General features: G+C 43.9%; 1 protein-coding gene across 4 annotated transcripts in view; it reads left to right on the plus strand.

Annotated features, from left to right (window-relative positions):
- Positions 1-6,684: 6,684 nt before the first annotated feature.
- pla2g6 (phospholipase A2, group VI (cytosolic, calcium-independent)) overlaps positions 6,685-24,881 on the plus strand; it is a 61,578-nt gene continuing 43,381 nt past the window's right edge. The window contains exons 1-3 of one of the 4 annotated variants that reach the window (XM_078531614.1): positions 6,685-6,761; positions 10,133-10,378; positions 20,122-20,336. In XM_078531614.1, coding sequence (XP_078387740.1) covers positions 10,247-10,378; positions 20,122-20,336 — 347 coding nt within the window. In that variant the 5' untranslated portion in view covers positions 6,685-6,761; positions 10,133-10,246. Of the gene's footprint in view, positions 6,762-10,132; positions 10,379-10,440; positions 10,771-20,121; positions 20,337-24,881 lie in introns of those variants that run through there. The other 3 variants (XM_078531616.1, XM_078531617.1, XM_078531618.1) reach the window with 3 other exon arrangements.

Below are 24,881 nucleotides of genomic sequence, written 5' to 3' on the forward strand. Positions count from 1 at the left end.
TCCAGTGATCAGATAAAGCACATTCCTTAGATAATATCACCACCGTCAACACCCCTTTGTCCTTTTGTCTATGACATCTTCGGCAATCTCTTCTTTGCCTCCACCTGTCACCGGCCCCCTATCCAGCTCTACCTGTCCCACCCCCCTCAACCAGCTTATATTTCACCTCATTTCTCTATTTCCTTAGTTCTGATGAAGAGTCATACGGACTTGAAACGTCAACTGCATTCCTCTCCGCAGATGCTGTCAGTCAGACCTGTTGAGTTTTTCCAGGTATTTTTGTTTTTGTTTCAGATTTCCAGCATCCGCAGTATTTTGCTTTTATCAGATAAATCTGTTTTTCAGTGACGTTGGTTGAGGGATCAATATATTAGCCAGAAAAGCTCCCCTATCCTTCTCGAGAATAGTGGCAAGGGATCCTTTACATCTATCTGAGAGTGCAGACAGGACCTCACTTTAGCATCTGGTCTGAAAAAGCAGCACCCCACTCAAGCATCATCTTAGATTTTCATGCTTGAGTCACAAGGCCGAGATTTGAACCCACAACCTTCTCCCTGAGAGGGGAGAATGCTTCCAACTGAGCCACAGCTGACATTTTAACTGCCTCCGTTGGCTCAGTGAGTATGCCTGCAAAATAAGATGGCAGAAGCAATAGGGCACAATTAGAAAGAGGGACTGTCACACTCTTAGGTAAACTTTTTAACATTGAAACTGCCTACGCAAGTGTTCATAACGGTAATTTCCAGTGCTAACTGTTGCCTGTAATTCTTTGTTGATGAGTACTTGAATCTTTCGACAACAACACTTTTTATTTATATAGATCTTTTAAAGTAGTAAAACATCCCAAGGTTCTTCATAGGAGCACTGTCAAACAAAATTGGACACTGAGCCAAATTAGGAGAGGTTAGGGGTGGATCATCAAAAGTTTGGACAAACAGGTAGGTTTTAAGGGGTGTTTTAATGAGGAGAAAGAGGTGGAGAGGTGGAGAGGTTTAGGGAGGAAAAACTAGAGCTTAGGGTCTAGGCAGCGAAAAGATTTTCGTCTGCCATTTTTTTTTGCAATTTATAGTTTCAAACATTAATTCCAAAATTAAATATTTCATAATAACATGGTTGAAATTATTCATTCTTTAAATGCCTTCCCTAAGGCGTTTGCTGCAAGGCTCCAGCCTACCTCAAAAGCCCAAATGTTGACTTTCATTTATTACCTCACAAAAGCTGCGCAAAGTTTGTCCAAACTTTTGATGATCCACCCCTAACCTCTGCTAATTTGGCTCAGTGTCCAATTTTGTTTGACAGCGCTCCTATGAAGAACCTTGGGATGTTTTACTACTTTAAAAGATCTATATCAATAAAAAGTGTTGTTGTCGAAAGATTCAAGTACTCATCAACAAAGAATTACAGGCACTGGAAATTACCATTATGAACATTTGCGTAGGCAATTTCAATGTTAAAAAGGTTACATAAGAGTGTGACAGGCCCTCTTTCTAATTGTATCCTATTGCTTATTCTCCTAAAATCTTATTTTACAGGCATACTCATTGAACCACACCTGAGCATGTGCAGTTTGCAGAATTCGCCTCTATGCTATCAGCAGTAACTCAAGGCCATGTCCCCTCGTGATATGAGGATTTTTACTTTGTCACTTCCAAGACTGCAAAAAATAAATAAGAGATTGAATTCTCAAAGATTTACAGTTGTATTAACAACTGCTCCATTCTGAAGTGCTCAGTCAAATGAAACGGTAACATACTGGGGGTAGCTACAGCTTAATTCATTTTGCTTTCCTTTCTAACTCCCAACAAAAAATGGTAAATGAAGGACTTTTGATCATTTTCTGATATTTATTTTGTTTGTTTATGGAAATTTATGTATGCTAAAGACAGCATTTGCCATCAAACTTACTAATTTGTACATTAATTGCTTCCTGACCGAATGCAACTTCCACTCTCAGTTCTGCTGGTGCGCAAGATCCCCAGAATTTCTTTCCCCCACCCAATCCTAAAATCCCTGTCAATGCCCATCAGCTACATGGGACCCGCACTCTGGAATTCCTTCTCTGAACATGGGATACTTGCCTTTATTAGCCAAGGCGTAAAATGCGCTGGATATGCTGGAACTGTATAAAACGCTGGTTAGGCCACAAACTGGAGTACTGCATGCAGTTCTGGTCACCACATTGTAGGAAGGATGTGATTGCACTGGAGAGGGTGCAGAGGAGATTTAACAGGATGCTGCCTGGGCTGGAGGGTCTGAGCTATGAGGAAAGATTGGATAGGTTGGGGTTGTTTTCCTTGGAGCAGCGAAGGTTGAGAGGGGACCTGAAAAGGGCATATAAGATTATGAGGGGCATAGATAGGGTGGATAGGAAGACACTATTTCCATTAGTAGAGTGGTTAATAACCAGGGGGCATAGATTTAAGGTATGAGGTAGAAGGCTAAGAGGGGAGTTGAGGAGAAATTTTTTCACCCAAAGGGCGGTGGGAGTCTGGAACTCACTGCCTGAGAGGGTGGTTGAGTCAGAAACTCTTGTAAAATTTAAGAAGTATTTAGATATTCACTTGCGTTGCCATAGCCTCCAGGGCTATGTGCCAAGCACTGGAAAGCGGGATTAGTGTAGTCAGACCTTTGTTGACCGGCGCAGGCATGAAGGGCCGAATGGCCTCCTTCTGTGCTATAGATGTCACTGCCCACTCTCTATGGCTTCTTCCCATCTTTATAAGACCTTCCTTCAAGCTTTTGGCACCCCAGCTGCTATCTACTTTGGCTTGCCATTCATTTTTTGATTCTCCGTGAAGTCCTTTGGGGCATTTTACCCTGTTAAAGGGGATATATAAAAGTGTTGTTGGACACTTTAAGCTTTATCAACAGCATTAGGTTTAGTTTTGGAAGCTCCTAGGAGAGATAGTGTGCTTCTAGCATCTTCTGCACTGCATTAACCCCTGGAAGTAAGCACTTAATCGGTTAAATATTTGAGTTTATCCTGTTTACATAAGGTTGGTTAAAGTCCACCGGCTCTGGTTTACTCTTTGACCCATTAATCGCCTCTTTAACACTGAAGCAGTTTCCTCCTTCAATCCAATAGTATTTCTCATCTTTCTCCCTTATGACATTTTTATGAATTGTTTTTTTTACAAATTTTTCTGCACTGTTTTATTAAATATATGTTAAATGTATATCTAATATGTATTAGTGTATTTCAGATCAAATTTGTTTACCATGCATTTCTTAGTCTTGGCATGTCTTAAGAGGTATTTCATTTGTTCTAAACTGAGATTTTCTTGAATGACAGGGGCAGGTGCAAAACAAACAGTTGGATTTCTTCCCTCGTTCCTTCGAAGTTGACTCTTTTAATGATGTAGATTTGAGAATGAGTTTGAGATGTTGGTTTAATCCAGATTACGTCAAATTTAAACACACTGTGATTGCTGGAGCTGGCTGCCACTTCATCTATTCTGCTCAGTGTGTAGCCCAATCACCTCTGAGTCAGAAGGCTTTGGATGCAAGATCCACTCCAGAGGCTGAGACGCTTAATGCAGGTTGACATCCCACTGCAGTACTCAGGGAGTGCTGCACTGTCACTGTTGAATGCGACATCAAACTGGGGTCCTGTCTGCCCCCTCGACTTGGACGTGAAAGATCCCACAGCACTGTTTTGAGCAAGAACAGGGGAGTTCTCCTCATTGTCCTGGCCAATATTTATCCCTCAACTAACAGCACTAAAAAAAAACAGAATACCTGATCATTGCCACGTTGCTGGGTGTGGGAGCTTGCTGTGCACAAATTGGCGGCTGCATTTTCTACCTCACAACAGTGTCAACACCTCAAAAGTGTTTCATTGGCTGTAAAGCATTTTGTGAATGTCCTGAGGTTGTGGACGGTGCTAAATAAATGTAAGCCTTTCTTTTGAATGAAGAATGCTATCAGGTCACTTGTCATTACCAGGTAGAAGTAGGGGTTGTCTTTTAGTTGCATAACGCAGTAAGTCATACAGCTGCTGTGTGTTACATTGCCAGTCGAGATTGTAGATTATTTGTAAATCGCCAAGTATATATTAAGCTGGTTAAATCCACCGCTGGCCTCTCTGTCTGCACATACTGTCCTTATCATTTCATTAAGCATTCCTTCCTCTTTGTTTTGACCTAGTGATCTACACCTTGATCTTTGCTTCATTTGTGCTGTAAACCTCAGCTGCACTTTGTTGGGAATTTTATCAGATTGGCCTGACAAAGGTAATGGATTTGTTTACTGAACTGGTGGCTGAAATATAATTGTGCTAAATGGATGTTGAATGGAATGTCCTGGTTTCGTGTAATAATATTGATTGCTCTGTAGATAGGTTACTTTTGCTCATTCCTAAGTGCTGTTAACTAGCTTTTAGTAACACCAGTAATGAATGAAATATTAGAACTTAAAATAAACAATTGAAAATGAGCTTTTTGACTGCATAGGGGCATGGTAGCAAAATGGTTATGGTACTATAATCTTGAGGCCTGGACTAATGATCCAGGAACATGAGGTCAAATCCCACCATGGCAATTGAGGAATTTAAATTTGGTTAATTAATTAAATAAACCAGGAATTAAAAAGCAAGTATCGGTAAAAATTGACCATGAAAATGGTGTAAAGATTCATCTGGTCATATCCTTCAGGGAAGGAAATTGGCTGTCCTTACCTGGTCTGGCATATGTGACTCCAGACCACAGCAACCTGGTTGACTCTTAACTGCAGCCTGAAGTGGTTTAGCAAGCCACTTGGCATGGGCTGTGCAACTGGGCCTTGCCAGTTACACCCACGTTCTGTGAATGAATACCAAAAATGCCAGTTCTTATATTAACTTTTTCGAGTTATGTAATTTGTGATTTTTAGAGAGTGGTGCATCAATGGCACAATAAATATACTCAGTGAGTAGGGGGACATTGGCCAGTGTTTCTAGTCATTTTTTTTCAAAAATATATACTTTATTCATAAAACTTGTAAAAGTACAATACATAATAGCTCAATTTTGACATTACATAAAGTGCAATACTGTTCAATTTCCTTCAATACAGTGCATTGATCTCCGAGGTGCCTCCCTACACTTACAATGCAGGTCATATTTACAATATACATTTCATGTCAGGTGTTCCCTGGTGCATACGGCCTGAGGGGTTTTACATGGGTTCCAACCCTTCAGTATAATATGGCGGGAGGGCCTTAGACTATGGCCCTTCCCTATTGGCTCTTAGTGGTGGTTACCCGGAGCTTTAGTTCGTCCCTCAGCACATAATCATGGACCTTGGAATGTGCCAATCTGCAACACTTGGTCGTGGACAGCTCCTTGCACTAGAAGACCAATGTGTATTGGGCAGGCCAAACAACCTCTTTTACTGAACTGATGGTCCTCCAGCAGCAGTTGATGTTTGTCTTGGTGTTCGTCCCTGGGAACAACCCCTAGAGCACGAGAGTTATGCATTACGGGGCAACAGGGCTGCGGGGGATGAACCTCAAGAAAGACCACTTCATTGCCTTCCAGAACTTCTTTGCAAAGGCACATTGTTATCCAGCAAGCTTTGATGGGAGTGGGAATTGTGTCAACATTGAGTGATGCATCAGATGAAGCACGCTGTGATGCTGCAAGTGGTCCAATAGTTAGCCTCATTTAAAATAAAATTCTTTCTAGGGACAAAAACTGCTGGAAAAACTCAGCAGGTCTGACAGCATCTGTGGAGAGAAAGACAGAGTTAACGTTTTGAGTCCGTATGGCTCTTCTTCAGAACGCTTGAGAGTCATACGGACTCGAAACGTAACTCTGTCTTTCTCTCCACAGATGCTGTCAGGCCTGCTGAGTTTTTCCAGCAATTTTTGTTTTTGTTTCAGATTTCCAGCATCCGCAGTATTTAGCTTTTAATCTTTCTGGGGATATGGGCATCATTGGCAAAGCCCATCTTTGTTCCCCATCCCTAATTGCCCTTGAACTGAGTGGCTTTCTAGGGCCATTTCAAAGTTAAGAGTCAACCACTCTGCCACATGTAGGCTAGACCTAGTCAGGGTGGCAGACTTCCTTCCTTAAGAACATGAGTGAACCAGATGGGTTTTCACAACAATCAATGATAGTTGTCTGGCTTTCAATTCCAGATGTTACTAATTGAATTTAAATTTCCACCAGCTGCTGGGATTTGAACCCAGGGAATTATAGCTGAGGCTTCTGAATTACTAGTTGAGTGACATTACCACTACACCACCATCTCCCACAAATAGATGAAAAATGAGGTCTTGGGTACGGTTGCCAACTGTGGTTGGATGGATTCCCGGAGGTTTCAACCTGTTTTATGTATAGTCAAAGATCTTAATTTTCTACCTCCAATATTCTTTCTCAGCTAATAAACAAATGTGTTCAAAGAAAATGAAAAATAAACAGTTTAATTAATTTCCTCTACGAGTTTTTTTTCTCTCATGTATTGTCCAAAGCACTGTTTAGCAGATTAGTCTTTCATTCCTTAGCACAGTTGTGGCAGCCGGCCAGTATCAAATATGGCACCGCGGCACGCTGCCCATTCAGTGCCTTGAAGAAATATGGCGCCGGGCGGATTTCCGGTTTGAGGCTGAAGGCAGGAGGGTGTCGATCACCTGACGCGGAAATGTTTTTTCTCCACCCCCCCCCCAACCACCCCCGCGCGCCGGTGATTGGCTGATGCGCTGCCTGCCCATTGGACGCGGCGGCTGTCAGTCAGGCGGGCGGTCGGTGGGCGGGGTCAGGGGGACCGAGAGGCGGATTGAAGGTAAATGCTTCAGGAATGTTCCGGGGGGGTGGGGTTGGGCCTTAGTTAGGCCTGATCAAACCAAATCAAATCAAATTAAATTAAATGCACGTTTAAGGACTTGTTGTTATGGGCATCACTGGTAAGTGGGACGTAAGCAGACAATGGAAACCTTTCAAATAATTTAAAATTAATGTTAAAAACATCACTTGTGCCTTAAATGTGAATAAGACCCTCTTGTAGTTGAACAGTAAGACTTAAAATCCTGTTAAAATGGCTGTTTGGGTCTCATTGGGTGGAGGCTGCAGGGTTACCAACCCTCCAGGATTGTCCTGGAGACATCCTATCTTAACCCTGATGCCCATCTTCTTAACCCTGATGCCCATCTTCTTAACCCTGATGCCCATGAAACCATGGAGAATGCCCCATGAGGGAGCATTTAAAACAACATCGAGGTGCTCTTTACGATTTTGTCGCTTCCCTTTGTTGACTGCATAAGTAATGGAGATGGGGTATTAAAAATAAGCTGCCTTGTTTGATCGGGCTGGGTGGCTGGGGTTGGGGGTGCCCGGAGGACCTCTCCGGGAAGATGTTGGGCAACCGGTTGTGGGTTCCGGCCCTAGGTCCGGGCACTTTGAGCGCAAATGTTTGGGCTGACGCCCCCTGCGCTGTGCAGCACTTGAGGGAGTGCTGCGCCGTTGGAGGTGCCGCCTCTCGGACAAGGCACTAAAGCTACCGCTTCGGGTGGATTTTAAGAGATCGTCTGCCCACGAAGAGAAGGGGATGTCCCGGCCGATATTTATCCCACAACCACCATCGCTAAAAAAAAATAGCTTCTCTGGTTACTATTACGGTGCTGGTTGTGGGAGCTTGCTGTGCATAAATTGGCTGCCACATTTCCTAATTTACAATTATGCTTCAGAAGTACTTCATTGGCTGTAAAGTGCTTTGGGACAGCCTGAGGTTGTACAAAGTACAAATTCTTGTGCTTTTGTTAATTCACGTAGGTGGGCATCCTAAATATGTCCTCACCTGGCATCCACACTTCCTGGGCTGAAGGGGTTATCTTATGGTTGAGGAGACCCAGCCTATACCCATTGGAGTTTAGAAGAATGAGAGAATATCCTTTTGAAACATATAAGATCCTGAAGGGGCTTGACAGGGTACGTGCTGAGAGGATGTTACTCCTTGTGGGGAAATCTAGAATTTGGGGGCACAGTTTAAAAATTTGGGGTCTCCCATTTACGAATGAGATAAAGAGATTTTTTTTCTCCTCTCAGGGGCTTGTTAGCTTTTGGAATTCTCTTCTCCAGAGAGCAGTGGAGGCTGGGCCATTGAATGTATTCAAGGCTGAGTTAGACAGATTTTTGATCAACAAGGGAGTCAAGGGTCCTGGGGTCAGGGAAGTGGAATTGAGGCCACAATCAGCTCAGCCCATGATCTTATCGAATGACAGAGCTGACTCCTAATTCTTGTGTTGGGTTCACACGCGTAACCCTTCACAGCAGATAGTGGGCAGTTGATCAGAGGCAGGGCTGCTTTCCTCCCCGATTTTGGGAGATGGTGACCAGTTTTTTTCTAGCAACCCGACAGGTGTTCTGTCTAAATTTAGCTACCTTGAGATAACCTGAGATAGAACATTAGATGATATTCTTACTAAGCGCAAAGGCATCTGAAATGTTGTCAACTAAACAGACTCTCTAGAAATCTCGGGGTTGGTTTCCTGGAAACAGAGCTGCCTGCTATTTTTGCTGAGAGCAATTTTTGTTTAGTCCCTTGCTCCAAGCAAATGCTTCTCAGTTGCAGAGTACGCCATGGAGTGGTAAATACCTTGCAGTGTGGGTTGGCATCAAAAGAGAAATGTTATCCTAAGGCACGGGTCATGAACGCTTTGAGCGTGGCTGCACATGTCTGAGAATTTAGCCTATATGAGCCAAACACTCCCTTTTTGGACAGTTTGAGTATTGGCAAGTGAGAGGCGATTTAGATTCGGACTGGGTGAAGTCAGATTTAGAGCATTTTTAATTTTGCTATGATTTGACATCATCCTAATCACAGGTCTTGGATAATCAAATCACTCAGGATAGCAGTCTTCTACAACACAAAGTACTATCTTTGCCAGGAGAAAGCCCAGTGCTATCAAAACTAAACCAAACAATAACCTTGATTTATGTTGTACTACAGTGTTGGTTCTAAACCCCCTGAGCAGCATCAGCTCGCATTTACGTAGCATCTTTAAGGCAGTAAATCGTCCCAAACTATTTTAAATCTTCTGTTGGATTACTGGGATTCACAGCCATCTGCCCAGCTTTTAATGCTTTTCTTTGATTGTAGAATTGAATTCAAAAACTGAGCAAGCGAGATGGATTTAACTGCTAAATGCCTTTACCTCATTCAAATGTTTTAATATTGTACTTTGTTGTATTTGCATAGCGAGGATTGAGCATGTACAGATAGAAAAATTAGAATGCCCTAGATCACTTTTTACATGTGTTTAGGATTTTAAAAAGATTAGGCACTTCTGTCTGTTTTTCTCCAGCTATCCTCATTCTAAGACCCATTTTGCAACCAAGGAGACTTGGGGAGTGGAGTGTGGCGGCGGTAACCTGCTTTTGGAATTCCTAACCTTCGGAAACATCTCTCATTGATTTGCTAACTTCTCAGACATGCTTGAGACATGACACTTAAGATGTGGTTGTAGGCGTTGTTCTCAAGTCTCTCCATGGCATTTCCCCACTCCCACTCTTTTCCCCACCCCCCTTTAATCTCTCTAGCCTCCTCCATCTCTATAACCCTCTGAAATATCTCTAATTCTGGCCTCTTGCGCATCCCGATTTTAATCATTGCACTATTGACAGTGATGCCTTCAGCTGCCAAGGCCCTAAGCCCTTCCCAAAATCTTTCCGCCCCTTTCCCTCTCTTTCCTTCTTTAAGATGCTCCTTCGGTATCGAAGGAGGTGCTTCCTGGGTGCCCCTTTAAGTCAGCTTTTGGTCATTAGCTCTCATATCTCCTTGGTATTTAATTTTGCTCTATGATGTACCTTGGGCTGTTTTACTATGTTAAAGGTGCTTTATAAATACTAATTGTTGTTGTTGTAGACCCATGACTCTCCATTCTCCTGGGCCTTTGAAATATGTTAGAAAAATGCACATTACACTATAGACTTTACACTAGTGACAAGAAAAGCAAAATTCTGCAGATGCTGGAAACCTGAGATAAAAGCAGAAGAAGCTAGAAAGACTCTGCACATTACACTAAGTTTGGGGGCGGAGAGGCATGATTTTCCAATAATATAGGTTCTCTGATTTAGAATTTGATTGGTTCAGAGAGATTATCTACAACCTGTAATCCTGCGAGTATAATGGAATTAAAATTTGTTTTAAATCTTTAGCGCTAATCTACCAAGGCTTTGCTGCAAATTGGATTTCACTAAATCTGATTTCCATGTGCTCTCACTGACTTGGTGCCTGTCATCTTGTGTAGTCATGAAGCAGATAGTGAATACATGACAAGAAAAGCAAAATTCTCCGGACGCTGGAAACCTGAGATAAAAGCAGAAGAGGCTGGCAACACACTGCAGACCAGGCAGCAACTGTGGAGAGAGAAAAACACCTTCAGGTTGTTGATCTTTCGTCAGGTTTGCTGATAGTTGCCGGCTTTTTTCTGTTTTAATTAGTCGTGAGCGTGTGACGTAGTGACACAGGACAGAGGAACAACAGTGCCAGCCTCAGACAAGGTAGGGAGCAAGCAGGGCACCGACCTCATGCTCCCCATGCCACTGAGTGTGAAATCTCAGCTGTGCTGCTGGGCGTCCATCTGTCAGCAAATGAAGCCTGGGTCAACTCAGCCATGGGAGTAGGGAGGAGCGATTAATCGGAAAGACTCACGCTCAAACTGCTGTGGTTGTCTCCAAGATCAGCGAGGTATTGCTGGAGCCTGTAAGAGGGTGATTTTAATGGTTTCATCCCCTGGCTGTTCACACAAGGATGTCCATAAAATAGGAGGGAGGGAGACAGAGGAGTTCAGCTGGTAAGCCCGACCTTAGCTCGCTCAAGTTTAAAAAGAAACTGGCAGTATGAAGCAAAATATAAAACTGCTTGTACTGCACAGCAGATCAATGCTGCTGCTGCTGCTGCTTGTAGCTACTCCTACCAGGAGATCTGCTGTCACATGGTGTGCCACACTTGCCTGTCTTGCGCCATCCTCTCACACCCACTATAGCTCGTCTGCAATTGCTCTGTGACCTCCATTATCCAACTACACATAGGGAGGCCTTACTGCCCTCCACTTTGCCCTTTGGAAGAGATCTCTGTAGCTCCTCAGCTCTGATCAAGTGGCTGAAATACTGTCATTTTCTTTTCTGGATATCACTTTTTAGAGTTCTTTTTGCTCTTACAATTTCAGGCACCTCTTCATTAGTCTTATGGTCTGTATATGGCATTTTTAGCATGCCTCTTAAAATTCACATTTCAAAGGCCTCTGGTTTCTTCCACAGATCTTTACTTATTGTCCAGGTTTCTGAGGCCCACAGGAAAGTGATTAGAATGTAGCGTCTTAGGAGTTTTTCCCTTATTATAAGCTTGAGCTTTGTTGCTGTTTACACATCCTTCATCTTCATGAAATTACTTCTGGCTGCCTCTATCCTTCTAACTCCTGCATCGCACCTGCCCATCTTCTGTTATCATTTGTCCTAAACAGGCAAACTTATCTACTTCAAAAACAGAATTACCTGGAAAAACTCAGCACGTCTGGCAGCATCGGCGGAGAAGAAATCAGTTAACGTTTCGAGCCTTCATGGCCCTTCGGCAGAGCTGAAGCATAGTTAGAAGAAGGGAGAAATATAAACTGGTTTAAGGTGGGGGGGGGGAGAGAGACATTGAGGGTGTGGTGATTGTGGAGATGAGCAGATAATCAAAAGATGTCACAGACAAAAGGGTCAAAGAGGTGTTGAAGGTGGTGATATTTGTCTAAGTAAAGTGCTAATTAAGAATGGAAGACAGGATATTCAAAGTACAGCTCTAGTGGGGGTGGGGTGGAAAGACTAACAAGGTTTTAGTTTTAGATTTAAAAATAATGGAAATAGGTGAGGAAAGAAGAATCTATATAAATTATTAAAAAAAAAAGCGGGGGTGGGGGGGAGAAACGGGGTGGGGATGGGGGGAGGGGGAATTTAAGATCTAAAGTTGTTGAATTCAATATTCAGCCCGGAAGGCTGTAAAGTGCCTAGTCGGAAGATGAGGTGCTGTTCCTCCAGTTTGCGTTGGGCTTCACTGGAACAATGCAGCAAGCCAAGGACAGACATGTGGGCAAGAGAACAGGGTGGAGTGTTAAAATGGCAAGCGACAGGGAGGTTTGGGTCTTTCTTGCGGACAGACCGCAGGTGTTCCGCAAAACGGTCGCCCAGTTTGCGTTTTGTCTCTCCAATGTAGAGGAGACCGCATTGGGAGCAACGAATGCAGTAGACTTAAGTTAGGGGAAATGCAAGTGAAATGCTGCTTCACTTGAAAGGAGTGTTTGGGCCCTTGGACGGTGAGGAGAGAGGAAGTGAAGGGGCAGGTGTTGCATCTTCTGCGTGGGCATGGGGAGGTGCCATAAGTGGGGGTTGAGGAGTAGGGGGTGATGGAGGAGTGGACCAGGGTGTCCCGGAGGGAACGATCCCTACGGAATGCCGTCAGGGGGGGTGAAGGGAAGATGTGTTTGGTGGTGGCATCATGCTGGAGTTGGCGGAAATGGCGGAGGATGATCCTTTGAATGCGGAGGCTGGTGGGGTGATAAGTGAGGACAAGGGGGACCCTATCATGTTTCTGGGAAGGAGGAGAAGGCGTGAGGGAGGATGCGCGGGATATGGGCCGGACACGGTTGAGGGCCCTGTCAACGACCGTGGATGGAAAACCTCGGTTAAGGAAGAAGGAGGACATGTCAGAGGAGCTGTTTTTGAAGGTAGCGTCATCAGAACAGATGCGACAGAGGCGAAGGAACTGAGAGAATGGGATGGAGTCTTTACAAGAAGCGGGGTGTGAGGAGCTGTAGTCGAGGTAGCTGTGGGAGTCGGTAGGCTTGTAATGGATATTGGTGGACAGTCTATCATCAGAAATTGAGACAGAGAGGTCAAGGAAGGGAAGAGAAGTGTCAGAGATGGACCATGTGAAAATGATGGAGGGGTGGAGGTTGGAAGCAAAATTAATAAATTTTTCCAGGTCCCGACGAGGGCATGAAGCAGCACCGAAGTAATCATCGATGTACCGGAGAAAGAGTTGTGGGAGGGGGCCGGAGTAGGACTGGAACAAGGAATGTTCCACATACCCCATAAAGAGACAGGCATAGCTGGGGCCCATGCGGATACCCATAGCCACACCTTTTATTTGGAGGAAGTGAGAGGAGTTAAAGGAGAAATTGTTCAGTGTGAGAACAAGTTCAGCCAGACGGAGGAGAGTAGTGGTGGATGGGGATTGTTGGGGCCTCTGTTCAAGGAAGAAGCTAAGGGCCCTAAGGCTCGAAACGTTAACTGATTTCTTATCCGCCGATGCTGCCAGACCTGCTGAGTTTTTCCAGGTAATTCTGTTTTTGTTTTGGATTTCCAGCATCCGCAGTAGCTTTTAGCTTTTTGTTTTTAAACTTATCTACTTGTTCAGTGAGACACCATTCACTTCAATCTTCACTCTAGTTTCTAATGTATTCCTTCTAACTACCATTGCTTTTGTCTTTTTGGCGTTTGTACTCAATCCATTTTCTAAACTTCTAGATTTTACTTGACCTACGATATTTTGTAGGGCCTCTTTTGATTCTGCATGGAGCCCTGTGTCGTTGGCGTACCGCAAGTCTCTGTTTTTGCCTCAAATTTTTACCCCTGAAAGTACATCTTGAGAATTTGGCTGTAACTCTTCAACCTAACTGAAAACTAAAAGTTAAATGAGAGTTTTAATAGAATTGACAGGAAAGTTTGTGATATTTGGCTGTAACTCTTCAACCTAACTGAAAACTAAAAGTTAAATGAGAGTTTTAATAGAATTGACAGGAAAGTTTGTGATAACCAACAGTTACTGCAGTGACAGGGAAAGTTAGTGGGCTGAATGAACTGCAACTTAGAAAAGCAGGAAATGTGCACGATAATGTAAAATCATCTCGGCGATGCAGTGGAAAGGTGCAGATAGTTACGATGTTTGGTTTCCCACCCAAAGAAAAAGTGAGGAAAGTGGGGAATTGGCAATACCAAAAATGAAAACTGAAATGCTGGGAAGACAGGTCCCTCGAGGTGTAAGAACAGACCAACACCAAGGGTGAAGATTTGTGTTGTCCTGCGTTTGGTCCCGTGTTTGGACCCTTTGTCCCGTTAACCTGCTACCGTCTGATAAAGGAAATGGAAGTGTAGTTAAAGTCTGAAATTACAAAAGCTTGCCTTCAGCCTAGAGGGCTGTGGAGTGTTCAGTGTGCAGGTGAGGTGCTCCTCGTGAAGCTTGCCTTGAGTTGGTTGGAACAGTGTCAATAGTGCAAGAGAAGTAAGGGTGGGATTGGGAAGCGGTGGTCGAAAGCGCTGAGCCTCAGTAAACTCAGTGTCACTCCTGTGGTCATGATCATTGTGTAGTCTCCTCTGTGTACAGGGACTGGACCATGTGCACCAAATACAGCACGGTGCAATGAAGGAAATACACATACATGATCTGTTGTATATTTCCATCTTCTTTAGCTTTTGTTCATGATTACATATTAGACAGAATTTACTGCACAGAAACAGGCTATTCGACCAGGTTTATGCTACACAGGGGCCTTTTTCATTATTCTTTCATGGGATGTGGGTGTCTCTGGCAAGGTCAGCATTTTTTGCCCATCCCTGATTGCCCTTGAACTAAGTGGCTTGCTCGGCCATTTCAGGAGGAACTTAAGAGTCAACCACGTTGCTGTGGGTCTGGAGTCACATGTAGGCCAGACCAGGTAAGGACGGCAGATTTCCTTCCCTAAAGGGCATTAATGAACCAAATAGGTTTTTCCGACAATCGATAGTTTCATGGTCAGAATTACTGAGACTTTTTTTATATTCCATTATTAAATTCCACCAGCTGCCATGGAGGGATTTGAACTAATGTCCCCAGAGAATTAGCCTGGGTCTCTGGATTACTGGCCCAGTGATATTACCGCTACGCCACCATCTCCCCATCACCCCATTTACTTCACCTACTGCTCTCGTCCCATCAACATAACCTTCTAATCCTTCATTGTGTTCATATCTGGACTCCTGTTAATGCATCTATGGCTTTCGTTTCAGCCATTCCATGTGTCAGCTGTAGCTCATTTGGTAGCACTCTTGCCTCAAAGGTTTGTGGGTTCAAATCCATAAGACCATAAGACAGAGGAGCAGAAATTAGGCCATTCGGCCCATCGAGTCTGCTCCGCCATTCAATCATGGCTGATAAGTTTCTCAACCCTATTCTCCCGCCTTCTCCCCATAACCTTTGATCCCCTTACCAATCAAGAACCTATCTATCTCGGTCTTAAATACACTCAATGACCTGGCCTCCACAGCCTTCTGTGGCAATGAATTCCATAGATTCAGCACTCTCTGGCTAAAGAAGTTTCTCCTCATCTCTGTTCTAAAAGGTCTTCCTTTTACTCTGAGGATGTGCCCTCGGGTTCTAGTCTCTCCTACCAATGGAAACATCTTCCCCACGTCCACTCTATCCAGGCCTTTCAGTATTCTGTAAGTTTCAATCAGATCCCCCCTCATTCTTCTAAACTCCATCGAGTATAGTCCTCAAACGTTCCTCATGTGTTAAGCCTTTCATTCCTGGGATCATTCTCGTGAACCTTCTCTGGACCCTCTCCAGGGCCAGAACATCCTTCCTGAGATACGGGGCCCAAAATTGCTCTCAATATTCTAAATGTGGTCTGACCAGAGCCTTATAAAGCCTCAGCAGCACATCCCTGCTTTTATATTCTAGTCCTTTGGAAATAAATGCCAACATTGCATTTGCCTTCTTAATTACTGACTCAACCTGCAAGTTAACCTTAAGAGAATGCTGGACTAGGACTCCCAAGTCCCTTTGCGCTCCAGATTTCTGAATTCTCTCCCCATTTAGAAAATAGTCCATGCTTCTATTCTTCCTACCAAAGTGCATGACCTCACAATTCCCCACATTGTATTCCATCTGCCACTTCTTTGCCCATTCTCCTAACCTGTCCAAATCCTTCTGCAGCCTCCCCACCTCCTCAATACTACCTGTCCCTCCACCTATCTTTGTATCACCTGCAAACTTAGCCAGGATACCCTCAGTTCCTTCATCTAGATCATTAATGTATAAAGTGAAAAGTTGTGGTCCCAACACTGACCCCTGCGGAACTCCACTAGTCACCGGCCGCCATCCTGAGAACGACCCCCTTATCCCCACTCTCTGCCTCCTGCCAGACAGCCAATCTTCTATCCATGCTAGTACCTTGCCTCTAACACCATAGGCTCTTATCTTACTGAGCAGCCTCCTGTGCGGCACCTTGTCAAAGGCCTTCTGGAAGTCCAAGTAGATAACATCCATTGGCTCTCCTTTGTCTAACCTGCCCGTTACCTCCTCAAAGAATTCTAACAGATTTGTCAAGCATGACCTCCTGTTGATGAAACCATGCTGTCTTTGCCCTATTTTACCATGCGCTTCCAAGTATTCTGAAATCTCATCCTTAATAATGGACTCTAAAATCTTACCGACGACCGAGGTCAGGCTAATCGGCCTGTAATTTCCCATCTTTTGCCTCACTCCCTTCTTAAACAGGGGAGTTACATTAGCGATTTTCCAGTCCTCTGGGACCCTCCCTGACTCCAGTGATTCCTGAAAGATCACCACTAACGCCTCCACTATCTTCAGCTATCTCCTTCAGAACTCTGGGGTGTACTCCATCTGGTCCAGGTGATTTATCCACCTTCAGACCTTTCGGTTTTCCTAGCACCTTCTCCTTGGTAATGGCCACCATACTCACCTCTGCCCCCCGACTCTCTTGAACTTTGAGGATGTTACTCGTGTCTTCCACCGTGAAGACTGATGCAAAGTACTTATTCAGTTCCTCCGCCATTTCTTTGTTCCCCACTACTACTTCTCCAGCGTCATTTTCCAGTGGCCCAATGTCCACTTTTGCCTCTCTCTTACCCTTTATATATCTAAAAAAACTCTTTCAATCTTCTTTTATATTACTGGCTAGTTTACCCTCATATTTAATCTTCTCCCTCCTCATTTCTTTTTTAGTTGTCCTTTGTTGGTCTTTGTAGACTTCCCAATACCCTGGTTCCCTACTGCTCTTCGCCGCATTGTATGCTTTCTCTTTAGCTTTTATGCTGTCCCTGACTTCCCTTGTCAGCCATGGTTGCCTCGTCCTCCCTTTAGTATGCTTCTTCTTCCTAGGGATGAATTTTTGCTGTGTCTCCCAAAATACTCCCAGAAACTCCTGCCATTGCTGTTCCACTGTCTTTCCTGCTAGGCTCATCTCCCAGTCAATTCTGGGCAGCTCCTCCCTCATGCCTCTGTAGTTGCCTTTATTCAACTGTAATACTGTTACATCTGATTCCAGCTTTTTCCTCTCAAATTGCAGGGTAAATTCTTTCATATTATGGTCACTTCCTCCTAAGGGTTCCTTCACCTTAAGCTCTCTTATCAAATCTGCCTCATTACACATCACTAAATCTAGAATTGCCTGTTCCCTAGTGGGCTCCACCACAAGCTGCTCCAAAAAGCCATCTCGTAGACATTCCACAAATTCCTTTTCTTGGGATCCACTTCCAGCATGATTTTCCCTGTCTACCTGCATATTGAAATCCCCCATGATCACTGTAGCCTTGCCTTTCTAACACGCCTTTTTTATCTCCTGGTGTATCTTGTGCTCCACATCCTGACTACTGTTCGAAGGCTTGTACATAACTCCCATTATGGCTTTTTTACTTTTGCGGTTCCTCAACTCTACCCACACAGATTCTACATCATCTGACCCTACGTCATTTCTTGCTAACGATTTAATTTCATTTCTTACTAACAAAGCAACCCCACCCCCTCTGCCAACCTGCCTATCTTTTCGATAGGATGTATATCCTTGGATATTTAGCTCCCAGTTCTGATCCTCTTGCAGCCATGTCTCTGCGATGCCCACCACATCATACCTGTCAATTTCAATCTGCGCCACAAGCTCATTTACCTTACTTCGTATGCTGTGTGCATTCAGATACAACACCTTCAGTCCTGTATTTCCCGTCCCCTTTCTCATTGTCGTCCCTTTATCTGATGTGCTTGAAGTTAGATTCCTAGCCCTTTCCAAACACACTGTCCTATTTTGTGTTCTGGAGACTTTAATAGCCTCTCCTGGGCTCTCCTTTCTTTTCAGTTTTTTCATAATTTTCCATAAAGTTGAATCCACCCCCCACACGCTAACCTGCTGCTTTGTTTCCCATTAGTCATACTTCTTGGAGTTTTACCCTTCCCTTTCCCCCCGACTTTCTAGTTTAAAGTCCTGTTGACTACTCTATTTACCCTTTTCGCTAGAACATTGGTCCCAGATCGGTTCAGGTGGAGTCTGTTCCAACGGTACAGATCCCTCCTGTTCCAATACTGATGCCAGTGTCCCATGAAATGGAACCCCTCTTTCCCGCACCACTCCTTTAGCCACATGTTTACTTCCCTTATTCTTGCATCCCTATGCCAATTTGCACGTGGCTCAGGTAGTAATCTGGAGATTATAACCATTGAGGACTTGTTCTTTAATTTAGTTCCTAGTTCCTGATAATCCCCAAACAGGTCCTCTTTCCTAGTCTTACCTATGTTATTTGTCCCAACGTGGAGCACAACAACTGGATCCTCCCCCTCCCTCTCCAATATCCTTTCAAGCCGGTCAGAGATGTCCCTCACCCTGGCACTGGGCAGGCAACATACCATGCAGGACTCTCGATCCTGCTCACAAAGGATGCTATCAATTCCCCTAATTATAGAATCCCCTACAACTACCACTTGTCTTTTTGCTCCCCCCCTTGAATGGCCTCCTGTGCCACGGTGCCGTGGGCAGCTGGCTCATCCTCCCTACAGCCCTGTTCCTCATCCACACAGGGAGCAAGTACCTCGTACCTGTTGGACAAGGTCAAGTGCTGAGGCTCCTCTGTTCCTGAACACAGGATCCCTCTACCTGCCTCACTTGCAGTCACACCCTACTGACCCTGACCACTGACCGAACTTGAGGTACTTAATCTACCGGGTATGACTGCCTCCTGAAACAAAGCGTCCAGGTAACTCTCCCCCTCCCGGATGTGCTGCAGCGTCCGGAGCTCGGACTCCAGCTCATCAATTCTGAGCCGGAGTTCCTCCAGCAACCAACACTTGCTGCAGATGTGGTCGCTGCAGCTCGTAATGGGATCTGCCAGCTCCCACATCATATAGCTACAGCACATCACCTGCCCAGCCATCTCTACTTAGATAATTAATTTATTAATTAGCTTTGCAGTGTTTTTTTTTCAAATTTGGTGCAGATTCCCTACCAACTAATCATGTCACAGCTTTCCTGTGATGTCACTTTTTCAGTTTTGGCTTCAGTTCTCTGTGCCCCGAGGTCACCGCTCCAGTGCTCTTCCCTCCGAGTCTGCTTCCTGGAGACAAGGCCGTGAGTCCCCGAGGTAAGCTAGATTTATACTCACCGCTCCAGTGCTCTCTGTTGGATGCTCTTCCTCCTGGTGAGTGCAAGAGTCCTTCTCCTCGATTCCCTCCTGAGTCACGGTGTCTGCGGTGACTTCTCCCAGAATGCTTCAGTCACTTCTCACCAGCGCCCTCTGTTGGATGCTTTTCCTCCTGTTGAGTGCAAGAGTGCTTCTCCTCAATTTCTTCCTGAGTCGCGGTGGCTGCGGTGACTTCTCCCAGAATGCTTCAGTCACTTCTCACCAGCACCCTCTGTTGGATCCCATCCCAGATTTGAGAATGCAACCCATACTTGGCCCTCTTAGCGTAGTGCTGAGGAAGTGCTGCACTATCAGAGGTGGGTCTTTCAGCTGAGGTGTTAACACGAGGCCCTGCCTGCTCTCTTCGGTGGATGTAAAAGATCCCATGGAAGCAGAGAATGAGAGTTCCCCTTGGTGTCCTGGCCAGTATTTATCCTTCGATCAACATTACCAATACACATAATCTGGTCATTATCACCATGCTGTTTGTGGGACCTTCCTGTGTGCAAATTGGCTGCTGCGTTGACTATCTTACAGCAGTGATTACACTTCAAGAGTACTTCATTTACTTCGGGATGTTGTGAAAGGTGCTATAGAAATGCAAGTCTTTCATTATGTGAGCTTTGTGGAGCATTTTTAAATGAAGAATGAAAAAAAATTGATAACCAATTTTTTTCCCCCTCATATTTCTGCTCCCACTCCCTCTCCACGCCCTGCAGGTCATTGTCGGGATGCAGTTCTTCGGCCGTCTAGTAGAGTCACTGAATACTGTGACCAGCCTTTTTGCCAACCCTTACCGTGTGCGGGAGGTCTCGCTGTCTGAGTATGCGGCGCACAGCAGAGTTATGGACGATGGCCGAGTGGTGCTCCATCGCACAGCACAGTCCTGGGACTGCTTGCTTATCAACCCAAAAGCACCTCAGAATGCTTTCAGGTGAGAGAATTTTGGAGGCATTCCAGTGATTGAGAACTCGTGGAACTGCACAGTTCCCAGGGCACAGGTTTGTGTGTATGATCCTGCTTACATGGCGAACTCCTGATTGAGTGTAATCCTAGGCTGCTCTCTTCACAGTTCAGCACAGGAGAAAGGGAATCCAAAACCCCTTAGGGGAGGATGTATTTTCTGTTGCGTATGTGTGCCCTGCTGTTTAGGCCTACAGGAGTCTTAAGTGGAAAATCCCTGCAATGTACCACAGAATGTAGCAAAAATAGTGTCGCTTAAATAGAGGCCATTCATAACAGTTATGCGTGCAGAGATAAGGAGAAAACTGGCGTTTACCTTCGTGATATTCGGACGTTGCAGAGCACTTTACAGCCAATTGAGTTTTTTTGAAGTGTAGCCACTGTTGTGATGTAAAGAAATGTGGCAGCCAATTTCCTAATTTACAACAGTGACTATGCGTTCAGAGAAATTGGTTGAGGGACAAATATTGTCCAAAACACAGGGTGGGGGGGAATTCCCCTGCACTTCTTTGAATCGTGTCATGGAATCTTTTACAACCCAAGAGGGCCGACGGGGTCTCAGTTTAATGTGTCATCCAAGAAACGGCAGTGCAGTACTCCCACAGTACTGCCCTGAAGTGTCAGCCTAGCTTTGCTTGGTGCTTAAGTATCTGGAGTGGGAATTGAACCCAGGAGGTGAGATTTCCAGCCACTAGGAAACCTAATTAGTCGTTCTGGCACGTTTGTAAACTGTGAAGATGAGGGAAGAGGTATGGAAAATGAAACGGATAGAAATAGATAAGTGGCTCAAGTTAGTACCCATCGTCAGATCTATTCTGATGTAAGGTCCGCATCTGAAACACCAACTTGTCTGTTTGCATCTGCCTGACCTGCAAATGTTTCCTACCATTTTGATTTTGTTTAGCAAAGGATCGATTCACATAATCTTTAAAATGTGGGAGGCTTTTTGATCCATTTTATCTAACTGTGGCACAAAACAACACATTAAAAACTAATTAGAATTAGAAAGTTTTAATGAGCTGTTTAAACATTTGAGGAATCTTTTTTTTTATTTGTTCTTGGGATGAGTATTGCTGGCAAGGCTAGTGCTTATCGCCTAACCCCAATAAATATCTTTACTCAACTTAATTTTGAATAACTTGAAGAAAGAAATGGAATTTAATTAGACTTTGAAAAATTTTGAGTTGAAATCGAGCTACTTGAAGTTATTAACAAAAGTGCATTGATTTGCAATTCTCTTCGCTAATAAAAGCTTTGACTCGCTCAGTTTGATGTCATCATTAAAATAATGGACTAAAGAATTTCATATAAACTCATTAACAATTTCATTCCAGCCTTTTGTGACAATTTAGGACCTCAGTGTCTCTCATGTTTTTGGTTAGTCAACCTTCAGTTGAATTAACTGAGCCTGCTGATATGGATAGACATTTTGTGCATTGTCCTGAGCCAGTAGCACCTTCACCGCATCTGCAGAGAGCGCCACCTATTGATGGGCAGTACACACAGCTGTGGTGAGTTCAGTGTTGGCAAGTGTAATGTTTGGAAGCGTTCATTTTTTTTTAATAAGAACATTTTTTTACACCTTTAGTAAATCTTTGAAAGAAACAATACATTACTTGAACAGATTTGCCTTGCTAACGCTTGAAAAATCTTTAGAGGGCTGAAACCTCTTTTGACACAAATGATAGCAGGCCTGTTTTTCTCTGCAGTCAATGACTCACCAACAAAATTGCATTTTCAGAAACCAAACTTTCAAAAGCCACTTTGTTCTTACCATTTTGTTAGTGAATCATTAATTATGGAGAAAAAGATGCTTTCCCCTTATTTTTTTTTTGCAGCTAAAAGAGGAACTCTCAGCCTCTGTGGTAATGAAGGACTTCCTGCCTTACCCAGTGTCACTGTTTCTCTTCTTGTACCAGAATTGATCCGTTTACTTTACTGACATTAGTTCCTCTAACCAGTTCAAAAAAATCTTGTGTGCAATGGACATTTTAAAACAAAAAAAATTACTTGATATAAAGATGAGCGCGCCTTTTTATGTCAACATTGAACAAGAGGTATTAGCATCAGAAACTGCAATACTTAAGAGCGCTAGGCTATCAGAACCCTGGAACTCCCTCCCTAACAGCACCGTGGGTGTACCTACACCACATCGACTGCAGCGGCTCAAGAAGGCAGCTCACCACCACCTTCTCAAGGGCAATTAGGGATGGGCAATAAATGCTGGCCCAGCCAGCAACACATCCCATGAACGAATAAAAAAAAAACAGTTTGGATTACTTCCAGATTCAGCATAGCTGACTGCACAGTGTTGTAGCTTATTACAGATTGACGTGAATTGTCTTATAACACGCATCCTAGACATGCCACATCCCCACTCCCAAGTGTTACCTCTGATGCTATTATAAAAGCAAAAAACTGCGGATGCTGGAAATCCAAAACAAAAACAAAAATACCTGGAAAAACTCAGCAGGTCTGGCAGCATCTATGGAGAGGAGCACAGTTAATGTTTCAAGTCCGAATGACCCTTCAACAGAACTAAGTAAAAATAGATAAGAGGTGAAATATAAGCTAGTTTAAGGGGGGGAGTGGGACAAGTAGAGCTGGATAGAGGGCCAGTGATAGGTGGAGATAACCAAAAGATGTCACAGACAAAAGGACAAAGAGGTGTTGAAGGTGGTGATATTATCTGAGGAATGTGCTAATTAAGGGTAGAAAGCAGGACAAGCAAGATACAGATAGCCCTAGTGGGGTTATGATGCTATTACCTGCTTTATAAGATCAGATTGGTGTTCCAGTAGCATGTGATTTAACTTGAGCTTAAAAACCTACACTGACACTCCAGAGCACTACTGAGGGAACACCACTGTTGCAAGTGCTTCCTTTTGGATGAGGGCTTAAATCCTATCTACCCTTTCGGGTCGGTGTTAAAAAATTCCACAGCCCTATTTCAAAGAAGAGCAGGTGAGTTCTTCCTGTGTCCTGGGCAATACTTATCCCTCAGTCAACACTCACTGAAAAGCAGATTATCTGGCCATTATCATGTTGCTGTTTGTGTGAGCTTGTTGTGCACAAATTGGTTGCCCCATTTCCCCTTTACTGCAGTGACTGTATTTCATTGGTTGTGGGCCACTGTTGTTTCATTGCTGAATAAATCCAAATCTGAATACCGAGATCCGTTAACATCAGCAACTTGAGATGGATGTAGATTAGTGGGGACATAGATTTAACCTTCACATGTGAAGCCTGAGACTCAATTGTTGGGACATCCGGACATCATGAAAAGCACTATAGAAATGCAAGTCTTTTTTCTTTTCACCATTTGCAGGTGTTTAAGTTTTGCCAGTCTAAGCCCAGGGAAATCCCTCACTGTTTTGTGGTTTTCCAAAAGTCACTGGCTTCTAACTTTTTTCCTGCTCATTGTAAATTGTTGTGGAAGCAAAAAAACGAGGTTGGCAATGACCAAAATAGCATGATTAGTATTGGCCTGACTTCTACCAGTTTGTCCCTGTACTAGAATTTGCGTGCTTTGTATCAGGGTTGTATAACTGGAAGCAGAAGAGTCACGCATGGCATTGAAGCCCTTGGAGCACGGGCAGCTCGGTCCTATCTGTGCTTCAATTTCTGATTCATTGGATTGTCCTGATTGTATATTTGGATGCTAGTGGTACCGTAGTTTTGTTGCTGGGTAAATCCAAATTTGAACACCAGATCTGTTAACATTAGCAACTTGGGGTGCAAATTAGTTGGTATATGGATTTAACTTTCATGTGCAAAGCCTGAGGCTCAATGACAAACACCTATGTAATCTACAAAAACTAAACTTATACATCTTGCGTCCTGGGAGACTCAATAACTTAAAGGTACTTTTGCTCTATCCAGTTGCTTCAGTGCAAAATATGCTTCTTCATAAGCATGTGGCAAGAACTTAGAAAATCTTTGCAAAGTGAAACGAATCTTTAGCGCCACTAAAACAGGCTAATGGGGCCTCAGTTTAACATCTCATCTGAAGGACAAGCCCCAACAGCTCCTTCAGCCTTGTTTCATATAGGTCCAATATAATCATCACAAATTAGACCTTCGTCTTATCTGTTGGAGCTGGATTCAAGCCCAAATTCCAGAAGTGGAAAGACAGTGTTCCTTTGGTTATTTTTTTAAAAACTGGAGTGGGTACTTGAAGCTTGTAAGCCTGTTTTGCCATTCGGTTAGATCATGGTGTACCTGCACCTCAATCCCATCCACCTCTCTTCGTTCCATATCGTTTGACACCCTTAACCTAACAACATTGATCGTTTTCAGTTTTCAAAACTTCAATTTTTTTTATTCATTCATCGGATGTGGATGTGGTTGTGGTTGGCTAGGCCAGCATTTATTGCCCATCCCTAATTGCACTTGAGAAGGTGGTGATGATTGCCTTCTTGAACTGCTGCAGTCCATGTGTTGTAGGAACAGTATTTATATTGCTAGTCCAGTTCAGTTTTTGGTCAATAGTAACCCCTTGGATGTTGATAGTGGG

This window comes from Cetorhinus maximus, chromosome 29 (genome assembly GCF_964194155.1).
Source record: "Cetorhinus maximus chromosome 29, sCetMax3.hap1.1, whole genome shotgun sequence".
In the NCBI taxonomy this organism is placed as follows: Eukaryota; Metazoa; Chordata; class Chondrichthyes; order Lamniformes; family Cetorhinidae; genus Cetorhinus; species Cetorhinus maximus.